Raw genomic sequence first — 18,342 nt, forward strand, 5'->3', positions numbered from 1 at the left:
GACAAAGTGTCAAACTTTTCATAATAATAATTAAAGGACAAAGTGTCAAACTGAGAGAAAACCACTGGATGGAGTTTGAAAAGTCTAAAGAAGACTGTTATGTGCGATAGAACACTCCAGAAAAAGTTTGTGGGTCAAGATAAGAAAATATAAGATACAATTTTCAAAAACTCCTTCATTCCCCCACGATGGGGAAATTTACACCGTTGCAGCAGTAGACAACAGAGAACACAAATGAATTTTAAAAAAGCAATATTTTAAAGAAAGAAATACGTGCATTTGTGTCAACATAAGAAATCATTAAGTCTGTACAGATATACTATTGGTAATTGTATGTATATTAAAATAGATATCTAAATGTTTCAGGTATTTCTCTTGTTTTCTCCACCCTATGTGTGGACAAAGTCCTGTCGTTTGCATCCTGGGTGAGCGTGGCCCATAGTGCCGCTTTGCATAGCTCTTGGTAACATTTGAAAGTGCTGCAGGAAGCCCACCTCAGCTGACTGTGGCTCTGTGTCTGTGAGGACAGTTGACTCTACCTCTCTGATGGATTTGCATTGATTTGCATGTGGACTGAGGGACCTGTTTGAACACTCACAACCTCCCCAGTGGGGTGCATCACACGGTCGTCAACACTGGGTATGCCCCCACCCCCCAAACCACTCCACTACTTCTACACACACGCACATACACATACAGTCTGTCTTTGTTCAGCTGTGGTTAAATTGTGAATGTTGCTGAAACCGACCAAACTTGATCGACACCTTTTAACAGAAACTCTGTCTGCAGGCTCGCCATCTATGTTGTTTGATCACAACTTCATGCAAATGACGAATGACAAAGATGTAGAAGGTAGTCAAACGAAAACATGCCCAGGTGAATGGTCAGAAAGGCCTTACTGCAACATCTTCAGTCAATTCAGGTCCTGGAACTATATAAATTATACACATTATTCTATTTAACATCAAAGTAAGTCAAAAACCATGCTAAATGTGACCATTTAATGATATAAATGTTTACAAAGTCTAAATCTGAGGCCATGACAACATGACCCTACAATCTGGAGTGCTGTATTTAAGGGCACATGTAAAAAGACCGTAGATACGAGGTACCAACTGGGAATAAGTTTCATGGCAACTTTCAGATGGAGGAGCAACTGTATGCTGCTGATGTGTGACGTCACAAGCACATACCACAGAGATCATTTGAGAGCTTACAGCACTGCAACTTGAGAAAAATAACAAGCATAATACACAAATGAGACACACATTTTGAAAATATTTCATGGGTTCATCCCATTTTAGTGATCTCTGAAACAGTTCTGTTGACAATGTGTTCTTTGCACAGCCTAATCACGTATGACGATCACAACGGGGTGTTGTCACCAAACACTTTCACTATGCTTCATGTTTACACATGGCAATAAAGTTGTGTCCGTCACCACAAAGTTGTTTGTATTTTAGCTATTTGCTTGTTTCCTTAACTCCACAACCTTGAGCTCTCAGGGCCACCATGCACATGTAGACCAGGCCCCACAGTTGTGTTGCTTGAGTCTGACTTGTCCTCTTGTCCTAGTCAATTTTATCTACTTTTATTTCAAACTCTTCCCTTAAATCACTTCATTTCATTGCCGTCATTCCCTTTTGGCTGTTTTCTACCTCTCAAGTTTACATTTTTAAATGACTCCAGGATTTGCATCTTGTGATGCGATTTATTCAACGCAAAACCAGTTTACAACAAATACACTAAACTTAGCTTACATTAAGTTTTTCAAGTTATGGATACAAATAAGAGCCGATAAAGGAAAATAATGTGAACAATCTATATATTATTTGTGTGTGCTTTCACTTCCTATTTCGTCATCGATTATTGATTTAGTAAAATGTTGGCCATTAAAATCCCATTATTTTTACGCTCCGTGAACGCACCACCACAATCTATTGTTCACTCCCTTTTCCCTGGCCACGCCCACTCCCTAAGAGAACGCTGCGATTGGCTGCTCTTGAGTGCGGTGCCGTCATCGCTCGGAGCGCCCATTCATCTCTGCACTTGGGCGTTGGACTCCGCATCTTATTAGCAACAAGGGAAATTTCTCCATTTTGCAGCCTGTCTACAGCGACACGGCCACCGGACTGGGATTTTATTACTTCTCCTCACCTGCCAGCTTTTTTCTGCAATTTAAAAAAAATCCTCCTGACTTTTAACTGGACTTTGTTTTACATTTTCCCTGTGAACTTTTTTCCTTTGTGCACACACGCAGAGAAAGAAAGGGGGGACATCAGCGAAGAGCTTTTGCGTTTCAACAAAGAGGCTTGTGGGTCTTTGTTCGTTCTTTTTTTGGGGGATCAGTTGAGTTTCTTTGTTGGAGCAGAAAAGCATGGGAGCGCAATTGTCCAAGACAGCTGGAAAGGCTGAAACCGCGGCTGAAAAGCCAGGAGAGGCTGTTGCTTCACCCACCAAGACCAACGGACAGGTAAATGATATTTTAACATCCAGCTCGTTGCATCCATCAGAGGGGGAATCTGGTCGCACTGGAGGGGAGGGAGGGGGGGCTGCGCACTGAGGGCGCAATCCGTGCGTAATTGTGGATAGATTGAATGGAGGAGTTTGAAGAAATTTGAAAGACTTGTTGTTTTTTTAAGTATTTTATTTTATTTCTTTACTTAATGAGCAACAGTTGATCATTTGATATTTTACTCTCCTCAGCGCAATATTTAGGTGTTTGAGAGAAATCTCACAAAACGAGATTATTGAGGGAGAAGAAGCCGGTTCATTTGAACCTTTTGTTGTTGAGCACTTTGAATGATACTGGTTTGAATGAAGCCGGGCTGTTGGGGGTGATCCCCCCCCCCCCGAAGTAAAATATGTGATGATAATGATTTACTCGGTGTTTTAATGAGAGCGCGTCTCTGTTTGTGAAGTTGTAGAATAAAATGAGATTCGACGTCAACAAAAGGCTGAGTGCGCTCCGAGCACCACGCCTTTTGTTACAGATGCTCGACTAGAAAGTGGAGATGGCAGTCGGCTATCTCGCTCGGGAGGGGGAGCCGGGCTCGGGGGGCCAGCGGTGCGCCCCCCCACCCCCCTCTCCCCTCCCAGGAGAGTCGTGCTGGTCTAAGCAGCTTGAAGTTTGGTTTTAGCGAGGAGGAAGAGGGGAAAAAACAACAATTCAGGGCCTCGTTGAGATTTTGTAGGTTTTTAGGAAATGTAAGTGAACTCCTATGATGTGAGGGACTAATGAGCATCTGCTGTTTTAATGAGCAGCTGCTTTGCCTCTGTGCTTCGCGGCCTTGTACCGACCCCTTGCGATCCAGCCAGGCACTGCGCTCACTCCCGGCCTAGTGTGAATGTAGTCTGTGGAAAAAAAACACGAGTGAAAAACGCTCTAAAGTATGACTGAGGTTCTGTATTATGCTAAGTGTGTGTGTGTGTGTGTGTGTGTGTGTGTGTGTTTGTGCTTGAGGGTTTAAAGTAGAGAGTGTGTGTTCAGGGCAGAGTGAGTGAGCTTTTGTCACAGCTGATGTGATGGTGTCTGCTGCCCCTGGTGTCCATCAGTGGCACTGTCCAGCTGGAGGCTTGACACCATGCCAGCTCTGTCTGTCTGTGGTATTAACAGCCACTGTTTCTCTTTTCAGGAAAACGGCCATGTCAAAGCCAACGGGGACGCCTCTCCTGCTGCAGCTGAGAACGGCAAAGAGGAGGTGCAGGCCAACGGCAGCGCCACGGCGGAGGAGAGCCCTAAGGAGGAGGCAGAGAAGGCCGAGGCCGCCCCCGCCGAGACGGAGGCCGCCAACGGGGAGAAGGTAGAGGAGGCATCTCCCGCTCCCGCCGAGGGAGAAGCAGCAAAGGCAGAGGACGGCGCCACACCTTCCACCAGCAACGAGACCCCCAAGAAGAAGAAAAAGCGGTTCTCCTTCAAGAAGTCGTTCAAGCTCAGCGGCTTTTCATTCAAGAAGACCAAAAAGGAGACGGGAGAGGGGGCCGAGGGCGAGGAGGCGGCCGCCGCAGCAGCGTCCACAGAGGAGGCCAAGGCCGAGGGCACAGAGGAAGTGGCGGCTGCAAGCGAGGAGGCCAAGCCCGCCGAGGGCGAGGCTGCACCTGCTGCAGAGGAGGCCAAAGTGGAGGCCGAGGCCAAGCCGGAGGAGGCAGCAGCACCAGCAGCAGCAGCAGAGAAACCTGCTGAGGAGGCCAAGGAGGCTGCTCCTGCAGAAGAGCCCAAGGCGGAGGAGAAGCCAACTGAGCCTGTGGCAGAGGAGGCGCCCAAAACAGAGGAGGCTGCCCCGGCCTCGCAGGAAGCAGCATCAGCGGAGGCTCCGGCTCCGGCTCCGGCTGCAGCTGCCGAGGCCGCAGAATAAGTTTGGAGAGAAGAAGAAATTTTAAAAAAGGAGAAAAAAGATAATCAAAGAACATTTCCCTGTTTGTTTGTTGGAGTGATGCCACATCCTGGCTTTGAAGAACTTGTCTACAACCAGGGATATTTTAAAGCTTTTCTTTATTTTTTATTTTGGTCCCCCCCCCCCCTCACACAAAACCCATCTCAGCCCATTCCAATGGGCCTGGAGGCGGGTGGCTTCAATATGTACAACAGATTACATACACCCACACTTTGCCATATATTTTTTTTCATCAGTATTATTTTTTTTCTTCCCTTTTTTGAATTTTTATACAATATGTAAACAAAAAGGTATGGACATGCCCACGGTATGAAGGAGGAGGAGGGGTTGAGCTGTAAATGAAGGGAGGGAGGTGAGTTCAGGGGGGGCAGAGGGAGGAAGGGGGTCCTGGGAAATGTGCCGAAGACTATTATGAAAAAGAGTAGTCTAAAAAACTATGAGACCAACATCTACACACACACACCATGCGGTTTACAACACTAAGTCATTTTTACGATAAGACGACAAAAAGGAGCCCAGAGTTAGGTTTTTAGGAAGTCATATAAACTCATAGGAGCTTTTCACTTCTCATTAGCTGTACCAGTCAGTGATTCCGTAGAAATACAAGTTGTATAGGCTTTATTGTTTATTGTTGGTTTTATGACCTTAATAAAAAAATGTAAGTATGTATAGGCGGGGTGTTTTTAACTGTGATTATTGTACAAAATGAAAATCTTTGATCTCAAGAAGCACATGAAGTTTGCAGCTCTTTTTTCCACCCGCTCATTTTTGTAAGATAACAACACACACACACACAAAAAGAAAAGAAGTCATCCAGGAAGACCTTCGTAAGCAATTTTTTGAACTCAGAAACCAAGCTGTGATAAGTGGAATGGTTAACTGTTTATATACTGTGGTATGTTTTTTTGATTACAGCAGGCAATGCTTTTTCAGTGGTCTTTGACAAAATTTAAGGAACCTATCAGATGCAAATGTTTGTGTAGCATCTTGTCTCTTTCTCTCTTTTCTTTTGTAAATACTGGAGAAGCTTTGACCAATTTGACTTAGAGATGGAATGTAACTTTGCTTACAAAAAACTGCTATTAAACTCCTCTGCTTAAGGTGTTCTAATTTTCTGTGAGCACACTAAAAGCAAAAATAAATGTGAATAAAATTTGAGCTGCATTTGTCGTGTTGTTTGTGTAAATTGACAGTGGTTGGTTTATTAGAGGTCCCAAATGTTACATATATAAGAGAACCAAAAATCAGCTTCATTGTAGTCTTGCATCACCTCTCTCAGAGAGCCAATCAGAAAAGAGAGCAGGTTCTGAGCCTCTCTTCTGATTGTGATCCTGCAAAGTTAGATGGTGGGTCCAGGTGGGCGGGACTTGAGCCAGAGATTGTTGACTGTTTTGTTGTGACATCACAAAGTTACAAAAGTCCAGATGGCTCATGTTAGGGTCAGTTTCTGAAAACAGGCTGTGTGTTTCTCTGTGTACTGAGGTTTTGATACTTTGACATTACTGATATAGAACCTAGAGCTGCTTTATAATCAAAGAGCAGATGGACATGGTTTTTAAATTTAGTATGAAATGGGGTCTTTAATTGTTCCCTTGGAAGGTTATTTGACTTCCTGCAGCTCTGCTCCTTGAAAACACAATCCAGGGTATTCCATTTTGTATAAACAGATATTACAGTATGATGAATATAAAATGGGGCAGGACAAAAGTGCAAACCTACTCTATGTGGCCACCCAAGCATTACACCACCATGTGATTGTGTGCTGAAAACCCTGTGGGTGTTACGTAATCTGCCACAACAGCCTCCACCTTTCTGCTTTCAGGCTTTACACCAGATTCCTGAGCCTGGCTGCTGTTCCACTGCATCCCACAGGTGTTGGATGGTATTGTGGTCCAGGATCTGGGAAAGCCATTACTGTATGGGCCTAGCTTGCTGCACTGGGGTATTATGTAAAGGGAATAACATAATATGTTGGAGCATTAAAGCTGCCCTCCAGTCTTGTTTTCTGACATGTGACTCAGCCTGGGAGAAAATTTTGTAGCTAATGTGGTAATGAGTAAAAAAAAAAATCTTATAATTATATCTCCTCAAAAACCTATGGATATACAAACATTGTTCATTTCACAAGTTTATGAGCTGGACACAAGAGGTCTAATGACAATGCTGGAGAGTTATATATGTGATGGAGACTTCAGACTAGGTGGTATGTCATAAAATCAGCTTGTACATATTTCTCAAACTAAGATTTAAGGTCAACAGCTGATGAGTTGGAAAGAAAATCAACAATCAGTGATTACAAACTCAGGTTTCCACATGAACTACCAGTCAAAAGCTTCAGAGCTCACCTTTCCAGGGGTGATTGAAATTTCAGCAGTTCAAGTCCAGTGACCTTAACTACTACGACGATCAGCAGTAATGAAATGTCAGAGCAAACACAGAGTTTTTAGGAATTGCCAAAATGATTCACTTCCTGTTTCCCTACAGTAGGGGAAGTAAACTGAGTATTGAAAGTTGATGCAAAAAAGACTTCCTACTGTTTGGTGTAAGTATTTCCACTTAAGACGCATCACAGCGTTGGTCTATTTTAAGTCAGTGAGCCTTGAAGTGTTGATCCTCAGCAGAAAGAGAAATATGAGCAATTCAAACCTGTGGTGAAGGTGCAGCGTCTCAGACACTAAAGCCAGTGCAGGTGCCTCAATCAGCTGTGTTCCAATTTATAGCAGATACTTTCATTAAATATAAAACCTTCTATTTCCAAACATCATCCCACCTCCACCAGGGCTCATGTTACTCCTGTATGACTGTCAGACAAGTTTAATATCAACCTCTTTATGTGGAGTAATAAAACTTAAACTAACAGTAAAATGAAAGTTAGTTTGCTCAGCTCTAGCCTGGGGTGCTCCTTCTTTAAACACGACTATTTTCAGTTTCTTTGTCAGTTACAGAGGAAATATTTATTTTCAATTTGCCATTTCTCCAACATAAGACATCACTTAACAGACATCTCTGTACAGTTCCCTGTTATTCTCTATGGTCTGCTCTGATCAAACCAGAGATAGTAGACAGTGAACCTCAAGAGCATCTGATCTATAACCTGTATTTTATTATGTGAGCCACTGTCATTTTAAGCAAAGGAAGTCTGTTGGATACATCCTATTTTGTACTGGTGGTGTGAGATGATCTAACACTCACCAGATCAGGATTGAGTTCACATTAAATATGAACTTGTGAAATGTCCACAAGGCTTCAACAACCTGAGGTGACAAGGCAACAGAAAAATAATCAAATATAACGAGTCCATTTTAACAGGATAATAAAAACGATGCAACCTAATATATTTCAGAAACAACTTTCTCAACTCTAAACACACATTGTATCCTGTGTGCCATCATCACTGCACCTGTATTGTCTGATGTTAACAGTATCTGTTGGGTCAGACTGCCCCCATGTGGCCACACATCTCCATTATCCACAGCTCTGTACAGCAAACACCACAGATAAAGTAACGCATTTCAAGGGAACAGTATAAAAAGTTTTATTGACAAATGCAAAATATCAAAATTTAGACATCAAATCACTGTGGGTTCATCTACAGGTCAGCCACAGTTAGTAAAAACAAGCAAGTCCCTGTTGTTTCATTCAGAAGATCAAGCACATTGGAATAAAATGCATTCATGGTTATCAAATGACAAAATAATAATAATAGTTAAAAAAACAAGTTGTCGGTCTCAGGAAGTCCACTGATCCACTACACATAGGGAAATGCTTACAGTTAAGAGATTTACAGGTAGAAAAGTCATAATAAATAATGCTTCTGATGTGTTTGGCTGAAGAGTTGGATCTTTGAGGCTGGACAGCACCGCAGAGTTGTGTTGGTATTGGGACAATTCAGGCACTGCTGGTCTGCTCAGTCTTCACACTAGTAGGGACAAGTAATTCTCATTATTCCAAGGTTTAAAAGGAAAATGTGGAATTTCTGGAAACAGGCATCATTTTAATTGGCTTAATTAAATATTTGAACTGCATACTGCAGATGCAAGACTAAAAGTAACTACCCTACTAATTTCATTAGAAATTAATTAAATTAAATTAATGATCTAATAATGTCACACCTGCTGATCCAAGCCAAGGCAGAAAATGTATTTCGGAACATTTCACACCTCTTTCCTTTTAATTAAAAATGAGTAAAGCGCAGTGCAGCTACATTCTCTATAAAGTCAGCACAAAAGTAAGGTTGTCTTGGTGATCACAAAGTTTAAGAGGAGCAGAGTCTGAGAAACTATTCTAAGTCATCATATGAAGCAGCAATTTGACAGCAACTGTCCAACAGCAATGTACGACGCATTTTTAATGTCATGTCTACATGACCTTCAGTACATTTACATGCACTGTTCAGACCTGGTATTAACATTTGTTTCAGGTGATCCAGTCACAAGTGGACCGTTCTAAGTACAGGTGTGAACACAGTCTCTTTGGTCCTGACACAGTTTCATCATCGATTGAAAATATTTTACCATTTCAAAGAACTGTTGTTGTGCCTGTTCCCTGTCTTGTAAACACACTTATAATGCACCAGTTGGAGAGGCCAAAAACAACAATGTACTATATATTTGCATAATAAGTGGGGAAGTGAGATCTGCTCACTCATGTAGAGACTGTTTCAAATGGCAAATTTACATAGTATTGTAACACACCTGCTGGAAAAAAGGTCCAATTTCTCTCCTTAAGCACTCATGTAAATGAGCAATATCAGTTTTTATTGGGAAAAAACAAAGAAGTATAGCAGAAATTTTAATAGAGAGAATAATCACCTTTTTGAGTCAGTCTTCTCAGCACTGATGTCCTTTGTTTTCTCCTCCTCTTTAATCTCTGGGATAGAAAAGAGAACAAATGAATAAAATGGAAGAATAACATCTCCACCTGCTTTCCTCAAGGCCAACACTGAGACACTTTGGATGTAACTCTCATGCCAGATTACAAAACTTCACAACTCATCTCTCTAGCTATCTGCCACATGATATCCCACATATTCCATATTCCACTGGATCAACCTCATCAAAAAGAATGAGCTTTTAAAATAACCTGGAATCCATTCATACTCTTCTTACAAAACTCTGTCACAACCTAAGCCACTTACATGTGTGTCCACACACACACACAATCAACATAACTAACTCTGGACTCTCAATAATCCTTACCAACCCTCATTCTCCCTAACAACAATATATCTCCCCTCAACCCAAACTTTAACCTGTACGTTTATGTCGTATGTTACTCTGTCTACAAATGTGTTTTTGTCAGCGTATGTCTGTCTGTCTGGTTGTTTACCTGTTTGCATGTCCCTTGTTAACTTGCACTAATGTTGCCTCCACAGAGAGGTGGTGGGGGGCCAAAGAAAAAGCCTTCACTGAGACTACTCACCAGTTTTCTTCTCCTCTCCTTCCTTCTTGTCTTCGTCGACTCTTGGTCTCTTTGCTCCTTTCTTGTGATTGGCTGCGTTCCTCCTGCCACCCTCCCCTTCGTCCTCAGAGTCAGAGAACTCTTCATCACAGGCTATCCTCTTATCTGTGGCCCGGACTGCAACCACACCACAGGACACTGATTAATTACAGTAGAGGTGGACATCCCGTGGACACGGTCATGTCTTCCTTGTACATAAATGTAACATTACATCTGCAGCTGATAAACTTCATTTCTGTGACATCTGTGTTAACAACCAATCTGTTTGACATTTCTATTGTTATAGATCTAGTTGACGGATAAAGTCGTAGGAATACTTCATCTGGTGGAGATTTTCTTCTTTTTAATTATTTCTATGTTCCCATCAATTGATCCTACTTTGACTTTTTGATAGGTTATCCAATACACAGTAATATATTTATATAAACAATTAACTGTTATATATTTTAATATGTTATTATTTCTGCCTTTGTATGTCCCTGTTACAGTCACAGAAAGAGTCAGGATATTTGGGAAGAGGGTGAAAGTGGAGGCCACTGTTAGGACCCAATGCTCCAATGGTGTCTATTCTACCAGGTGAACCACTGAGTACTGGCACTTGCAGGTTTTTTGCCTTTATCTGATTCTGTTCCATTAAAATTTTGGTTCATTATTTTGCTTTGGGATGAATCTCTGACCTGTCAGTTTGTACAGACAGTCAATCACTTTGTTGAGGTTTCATTTCCGTCCAAGGGAACCTGGAAATTGTCCTTTTTCTAGAGGGGGTTAATATGTCCTGAGTTTTGAGGGAGCACATCTTTGGAGGATGTAAATTAAGTTTAAAATGTTTAAAATGAAGTAAAATGTTTAAAATACTATAAATAAACATGGACATATAGGCCCATTTTCACTGCACTAAAACGAGAGTCGGTTCTTACTGGACAAGCGTTTGTCAGGATCCTCTGTGTCCTCGTCCACTGTGTCGTCTGGGATGGCGTCCTCTGGGATGGCCTGCATCTGAACTCCCGGCGCGTGAGGGAGCATCCGCAGGTTCTCAAACAGTCGCTGCCTGAACAGTCAGACAGACAAAAACAATGCATATCAGCTGAAATAACTAACCATGACATCTACTTTCACACTGACACAGGAGTATTTGTTACAATGATTACTACATTGCTGTGACTACAGTCTGTGCTGTAGAAAATATGGTTTATTCCTCACTCACTCTCATTTACCTATTAAATCCCAGTGAGAATCAGTATTGTCAAGAGTTATGACAAAAATATTTAAAATGCCTAAAAACTAGGGCTGTAAGTACATCTAGGTTGTGATCCTGACCCAGCTCTACTGGAGGTGATACGCAGACTACAGATAAATACATCATACAAATCAGCATTGATAAGAATTATGCCTAGAAAATAGGTCTATGAAATAACTTCTCTTACTTGATTTTGTCCATGTACTCCTGTGTGTTCTGGTTGGTCATGTTAGAGGGGCTGATGTGCAGCTTGAAGTCAGGCCCAAAGTATTCAAAGTAGTCGTTGTAGGGCAGCTCTGCAATGGAAACATGACTGTGTGAAAACTTAGGCCAAGACAAACAGCTGTAGAAGATATATACCGCAGATAAAACAAAGCGTCAAATCATCAGTGGTCTGGAATGAAGGAGTGATAACACACCTGTTAATTTGATTTACTGGGGCCTTAGGACCTGCACTGAGCTTCACTGAGAGGAGGATGAATGGAGGAGAGTGAGGAGTTCAGTTAATATCCTGAAATTCCATTAAGAGGACTGCTGGCCCATTCGACAGCCTGTGATTACATCCCCTCTTTTTATGTTACACACACACTCAGTGGAACAGACAGTCTGCTGATTCAGCCGCCTGCGAGCAAAGGTAGCAGGCAGGCTGTCGCTTTCCAGAGGTGAAGTCATATAACACTCACCCACCGCTGACCCCCCAGATCCATCCCACACCCCAACACTACACAGACCAGGCTGAGGAGGGAGGGAGGTGCTGCCTGCATTCAGCTACCACCTCCAACGGATCTTCAGTGCCTCTCTGTCTGAGAAACTAGATTTAGTCCACAACACTACTGTTGTGTAGAGGTTAATAAACCATGAAGAGACAGACTTACAGTTATAGTCTCAATACAACTGGACTTTATTTGCTGCTGAGCGTTTGCATACTTTTTCACAAGTACATTTAACATTTTAGACTTTAATTATTGGATTATTGTAAATACCGTAATTAGATTAAGGTCACAGTTATGAGAAGCTTTCGCATGGTATTTGGTCATTATATCCCCAGTGTAATTTACCTTAATACTTGCAGCCAGTATTCACTTACTAAACTTCATTAATAAAACTTAATACAGCCAGAGGTGTTAAGTAAACCTTTTTTTCTATTATTGTGAATAATTATTTGCAAAAATGAACATTCCAACAATGATCAAACATAAATTGATGATTTACAACCTATTAGAGGGCCTTACTTTTAATAGATTGGTAAAATATTGTGAACTTCACCTTACTTGTGTTAACACTGTAATTACACATAGTTTATTTATAATAAAATGAGATGCAATGACGTTTTCTTTTTTTTTTTAAAGTATATTTTTCGGCTTTTTGCCTTTATTTGATAGTGATGACAGTAGAGATAGACAGGAAATGGGGAGGCAGAGAGAGGGGGAATGACACGCAGGAAAGGTCTGCCCGACGCGGGATTCGAACCGGGGACGCCTGCGGCGAGGACTGTAGCCTCTACATGGGGCGGCCGCTCTACCCACTGCGCCACGCACCGCCCCGCAATAACGTTTTCTATCACATTTTCCAACCCTTTGTCATCTTATTGGACGAGCACCCAGTGCCCTAGATCCTACAATTCCACCGATCACGCACAGAATTGTTTAAACTTTAAAGGCTCATATAATATACATAAAGTTCTAGTCATACTGCTCTGACCTATCATGGCCTTGTTTTTAACTCAGCCTGGTCAAAAGTAGTATTTTTAGCATCCTTGATATTCATTGAAATGTGATCAGTGACGAACCGTCAGGGATGTCAGTGTCCAGAGCCACAGCGGTCTCATAGGTCCAGCAGCGGGCCACGTTACGGATGGTGTATCCTCCTCCACCCAGCATGAGCAGCGGGAGGTTAAAGGACTTCATGTACTCCACACACTTGGCATGTCCTGTGAGAAACAAGAGACACAATGCAACGCACTTGTTTTAGAGACTTCTCAGACCATTCAGAACCACCTGACAAGTAAATGTGTAGGTTTATTTGATAAATGTTTGTGTATTTTACATTACACACCGCGGATGGTGAGGTTGAAGCAGCCAAGTCGGTCTCCTGAGAGAGAGTCTGCACCACACTGAAGAACCACAGCACTGGGCTGGTACATCTCCATCACCTTGGCCATCACCTGCACAAAAATACATACCACTAAGAACGTGTTCAAACATCATCACCCCTTTAATGAGTAAAGACCGGTTTTCTGTCAGCAATCAAGTTGTGTGGCATGTTGTGTATTCATTATGGACTCTCTGATTCATGATGACACCGGAAAATCTCATGCTACTCTTTGTGCTGTTTTGTAGCTGTAAGTTGTATAGCAGATTTACGTATCTGTGGGTTTGTCATTTGTCACAGAAACTTACTCCAATGCTAAATTTAACTATAGTTTATGGTAGTTTCAAATCTCATTACGTTACATACAAAAAAGGCCAGGTATAAACATTTAAAGCATGTAACTGTTTTCTAGTATCCGTTGATGTGAGCTGCTGAGATAACAGGACTGATTCTGTTCAAGAGGGATGTCTGAAAAAGATTGTGTAAATAATATTTACAATGGAATGCAAAGAGGTCTTGTCATTTCAGTGATTTGAATAATGACTCACAGGCTTGAAGATTTGCTCGTAGGATTCATCATCAATACCATCCCGCAGAGGGAAGTTGACAGCGTAATATTTGCCTTTTCCAGCTCCAATATCCTACACACAGAGATGAGAAACAGAACAAAAAAATAAAGAGGACAAATCACCGACTATGTGAGCAGTAACGCAGGTGGAAAAGTTAGCTGCAACTAGACTACTGCGTCGGTTCATACATGAACTATGAGGATGAAGATGTGAGGCTCACCCTGAGGTCTCCGGTTCCAGGGAAGTACTCCCCATATTTATGGAAGGACACAGTCATGACTCTATCTGTGGTGTAGAAGGCCTCCTCCACTCCGTCCCCATGGTGGATGTCTATGTCAATGTACAGCACTCTCTGGTGGTACCTTGGAGAGAGGGACGGCACAGAGACAGAAAAGCACAAAGGATGCTAAATTTGCTTAACAGTGTATTTTCAAAAGGCTCAATCTGATCTCGATGAACATGGATATCACTGAAAATGGAAATGTGTCCTGCAGATCATGACTTTATTGAAGCTGTAGGTGAAACGTACTTGAGCAGTTCCAGGATGGCCAGCACGATGTCGTTAACGTAGCAGAACCCAGAGGCTTCAGACTTCTTAGCATGGTGAAGTCCTCCGGCCCAGTTCACTGCAATATCAGTCTGCTGTCGGTTCAGTTTCACTGAACCAGCTGAGCACAACAGAAAACATATGGTTTGATGATATTTTACAGATTCCTTTCCAAAAATATACACAATTAATCACAGCCAGAAGCTTTAAAGACTGATAGAATCTGTGGACGCCAAACCTTCCGGTGGTCAGTAAAGACATGACGTGTGACGTTATTGCAGTGACAAATGAGCCCAGAATGAGTAAAAATGTAGCATGTGGTAACAATGCCCACAAGTATTCAGAGTTCTGAACAAAGACTTCAGAGAGGTAATGTTTACATCAATATAAGGTGATATAATCTAACAATCCATGTCCATGTTACTTACCAGCAGAGCCACCTGCAGAGAGTTGGCAGAACTCAAACAACCCATCAAATACAGGACAATCTTCTCCAACATTGACTGCAACACAAAAATGAAAATACAGTTGTTACTATGAGCACAATAACAAAACAGGAACAGCAGCTTGGTGTGAAGGTTTTTAGGCGTTTTTACTTTTCACACCAAATGTCACAACAAATGCAGAGTGTAGCACTATGGCCCTACAAATTAAATCTAAAACTCAATTTATGATTTTAAAGGGATAGTTCACCCAAAATTCAAATTTCACATTATCTACTCCCCCTCATGTGGACTAAGGGCTGGGAGAAGTTTCAGAGTCCTCCGTGCCTTCTCTGAGTTACAGCGGGGCTCCGTGCAGCACTGCATGTCCATATGACGGTTGAGAATGGGGCTCACTTTTCTTTGTCCAAAAAGACACACCAAAAAACATCCAAATACCTCCATAGTGCTCGTCTGTAATGTCCCTCTTGTATTGAAGCCCCATCATGAGAAATTGTTCCGAAAAAAATTAAATAAGTCTATGTTTTAAGCTTGTTTGGAGCGGAGCCGTGAACTGGGTGTCAATGCAAATCGTGCGAGATTTGGACGGACCAGGAAGAGCAGTGCTGGGAGCTTCCGCTACAAACAAGCTAAAATATAGACTTATTTAATTTTTTTCGGAACAACTTCTCATGTTGGGGCTTCAATACACATTACACATTACAGACGAGCTGTGTGGAGGTATTTGGATGTTTTTTGGTGTGTCTTTTTGGACGAAGACAAGTGAGCTCAGTTCGCTACCGTCATATGGACATGCAGTGCTGCACGGAGCCCCACTGCAACTCAGAGAAGCCACGGAGGACTCTGAAACTTCTCCCAGCCCTTAGTCCACATGAGGGGGAGTAGATAATGAGTGAAATTTGAATTTTGGGTGAACTATCCCTTTAATAGAGATTTCTTCTGTTTTTGAAAAACTGAAAATAAAAATGCCAAGTTTTGCTTATATTTCATCAGTATAACTGACCTAATTTCACTTGTGGGGATCTGTAATTCTGTGAGTTGGGAGTTGTTGCTTTTCCATATGGTCACCATATCGTCAGCAATATGCAGTGATTGATTCAGTAGTAGTTTTCCACCATGTGGGAAATGTGTTTGTGGGCTGTAGTGTCTCTTTTTTTAACTTGTAGTGAGACATTTCTCCCACTCAGCTGCTGCTTCTGTTTGAGATGTTGAAATAAATCGGTCGTGTTGCAGTTTCTAGTAGCAGCAGCCTTTGAACAAACTTTGCAATGGACTGTGGTGTGTTAATGGTCTGATGCCAGAAAACTGACCCAGTTTCAGACAACTAGCGGCACTATACTTTATCAGCTGGTCAACTGCAAACTAAATTCAACTCCAATGAATAAAGGTGAAACGCAATATGTACTCTCCCACACCTTTTCATTGAGCATGGAACATGTCATTTCAAAATGTTTTTATTTACTGTGTCCATCCCAAAGTGAAAAATATCCTATATAATTTTGTTTTGGAAATGTCTCCCCTTTCTGCTTTGAAGATCCACCAAGTAAGGATCAAGTGTCTGGTGGGAACAGGACCAGCGCCTCACACACAGGTGTTTAACCATCCAGGATGCACAAGACACGAGGCCCGGAGACACCCCATAATACATAGACCCTCCAAGTGTTGCAAACTAATTAATTTAACATCAAGTCGAATATGATGTGGATGAACTAGTTGGGTGAAACCCATCAAAGAAGATTGTTGGCTGTTGTATGAACAAATAATTAACAAATAAATCTAATACTTAAAAAAAAACAAACATTTGTTACATGCGTATTGAGAACAACTTACAGCGCTGCATTTGCTTGCTGAACTCAGACATGTTGTCTGGCCGTATGGATCGGAGGAACTTGATGTAGTCATCACTGTGATATTTTGTCATCTCCTCTCCTGTGGCTTTGTGTGGTCTCTAAAACACACAAAAAATAAAGCAGCTGGATGAAGACCAAGGAAGGGCAAAGACAAGTGCCGCAATTTCCATAATTCATTAATGTCGGTGCTCCTGTTACAACAGTACAGTATATATACAATAAATGTGTGATTCGCAACATACATAGATTTCCATTTTCCTGTAAAGTCCATAGTTCAGCAGCAGGTTGTGAGTCATCCTGATACGATGTGGTTTCATGGGATGTCCTTGTCCGTAGTAATAATTTCCTACGTCACCTGCAAATGGACACAGGTTAAAGCCAGCATTCAAAAAGCAACAGTATGTGTTTTAAATATACAGTCTAATAAGGACGCCCTATTCAACTATATATCCAATTTCATATAAGCATATTGATATTATGTTAATTCATATCACAATGATAATGACTCTTAAGTTTATGATGGCAGTGTCTCACCCTATAATATAGCCTACCACACAAAGAAGTGAGTTATGTAAAATGTTTGTTATTCTAGTGAAAAGAACATGATGCACAAATCTTAATTTAAATTCAGTGAGCCTCCAAATGATGAGAGGGTAACCAGGCTTATTATCACACTGGTGAGTTTAGTGAATATTTCTGTGTATATAGAAAATACCTCATATTATTAGATACGTTTGTGATGCCACCAAGTGTCACTTCATGGCACTGCTTCAGTGTACATGAATAAGAACCCCAGTTCAGCAGGTAACTGTGACTACTGTGTCTTCATTATCCTGCATATTGGGGGTCTCTTCAACTTGAGACTGTGCTATCTGGCCTCCAAGAGCCATTTAACATTCTGCGCATCAATCAGACCTGAGCACACTGCGTGAAGTAACTTAGTTGCGCATTTCGTTTTGTGACTTCAAAAAACCAACTTTGTCTCACTGTGTCAACACTTTCTCATCACTTCCCGTTCATCCAGGGTACGTGTGAGTAGGACGGTGCACAAAGCAAACAATGATGATAATGAGTGTCGTGATCCCTCTGTCACGTTCGTTAACATTTAGCTAATTAAACCATAAAACATTAATTTAACCAGACATAACGTTGATTTTTACACTCTCATTCGGTAAATTTGAGATGTAAATTGCACATTTGGTTCGTTTAAAGTGTTTTTTTTTAACGAGTTAACACGGAAGGTGACACTAGTTAAGGCTAGCTCGGCAGCTAACTCTAACACCATTCATTCACCAGCAGCTAAACCGACTAGCTAAGCGGCTAACTTAGCGTTAGCCTGGCCAGATGTCTCAGGTTCGGGCTCCCCACTGAGACACTCCGGATGTCCCGTACCGTCGTAGTAGTAGCAGACCTTCTTCTTGGTCCCACCGGCGGTTGTGTAAGCCATGTTTGGAGCAGTTTTGTAAATAAATAATACAAAAAAAAAGTTGTTTTGAATTGGCTTCAGTGGATGGAAAACTGAATGGACGGCACCAGATAAACACACAGCAGCTGAGCGCAGCGGAGGGCCGTCGGATGGGAGGCGCAGCCACTACGGGGGCGGGGCTGGCTGTCACGTCATAGGTGGCCTCTGGCCCCAGGAGGCAGGCAACATGGGCTCACTTGCACTGCCCCAGCAGTAGGCCCTCTTTTTACAGTCTATGAGTAGGCCTAATAGGCTATCATGAATAAAAGTAGCCTAAAACTTAGAA

General features: G+C 41.9%; 2 protein-coding genes across 2 annotated transcripts; one reads left to right on the forward strand and one right to left on the reverse strand.

The window, feature by feature from the left end:
- Positions 1–2,045: 2,045 nt before the first annotated feature.
- On the forward strand, positions 2,046–5,552 carry marcksa (myristoylated alanine-rich protein kinase C substrate a). Its single transcript, XM_085770319.1, has 2 exons — positions 2,046–2,473; positions 3,636–5,552. Exons 1-2 carry the CDS (start codon positions 2,378–2,380, stop codon positions 4,353–4,355), a joined length of 816 nt encoding a protein of 271 aa, XP_085626445.1. The 5' UTR covers positions 2,046–2,377; the 3' UTR covers positions 4,356–5,552.
- Positions 5,553–7,913: 2,361 nt separating this feature from the next.
- LOC146961955 (histone deacetylase 2) lies at positions 7,914–18,140 on the reverse strand. The gene is made up of 14 exons (XM_085771572.1): positions 17,984–18,140; positions 16,834–16,946; positions 16,572–16,689; positions 14,727–14,801; positions 14,281–14,419; positions 13,972–14,113; positions 13,731–13,823; positions 13,147–13,255; positions 12,881–13,021; positions 11,279–11,387; positions 10,772–10,902; positions 9,816–9,971; positions 9,206–9,263; positions 7,914–8,313 (listed from the first exon to the last, which is right to left on the reverse strand). The coding sequence occupies exons 1-14, from the start codon at positions 18,036–18,038 to the stop codon at positions 8,283–8,285; spliced, it is 1,470 nt and encodes a 489-aa protein (XP_085627698.1). The 5' UTR covers positions 18,039–18,140; the 3' UTR covers positions 7,914–8,282.
- Between the last annotated feature and the right edge of the window lie 202 nt (positions 18,141–18,342).

The sequence above is a fragment of the Trachurus japonicus genome, chromosome 24, assembly GCF_045865225.1.
Source record: "Trachurus japonicus isolate A0001 chromosome 24, Traja_1.0".
Taxonomy (NCBI): Eukaryota; Metazoa; Chordata; class Actinopteri; order Carangiformes; family Carangidae; genus Trachurus; species Trachurus japonicus.

What these genes read in the sequence shown, in the direction of transcription:
- marcksa (XM_085770319.1), top strand. Translation starts at nt 2,378, where the DNA reads ATGGGAGCGCAATTGTCCAAGACAGCTGGAAAGGCTGAAACCGCGGCT. An exon ending in CCACCAAGACCAACGGACAG is followed by an intron (nt 2,474 to 3,635) that starts GTAAATGATATT and finishes TTCTCTTTTCAG; the next exon opens with GAAAACGGCCATGTCAAAGC.
- LOC146961955 (XM_085771572.1), bottom strand. Translation starts at nt 18,038, where the DNA reads ATGGCTTACACAACCGCCGGTGGGACCAAGAAGAAGGTCTGCTACTAC. An exon ending in ACAGGAAAATGGAAATCTAT is followed by an intron (nt 16,690 to 16,833) that starts GTATGTTGCGAA and finishes TGTGTGTTTTAG; the next exon opens with AGACCACACAAAGCCACAGG. An exon ending in GCCATCCTGGAACTGCTCAA is followed by an intron (nt 14,114 to 14,280) that starts GTACGTTTCACC and finishes CCTCTCTCCAAG; the next exon opens with GTACCACCAGAGAGTGCTGT.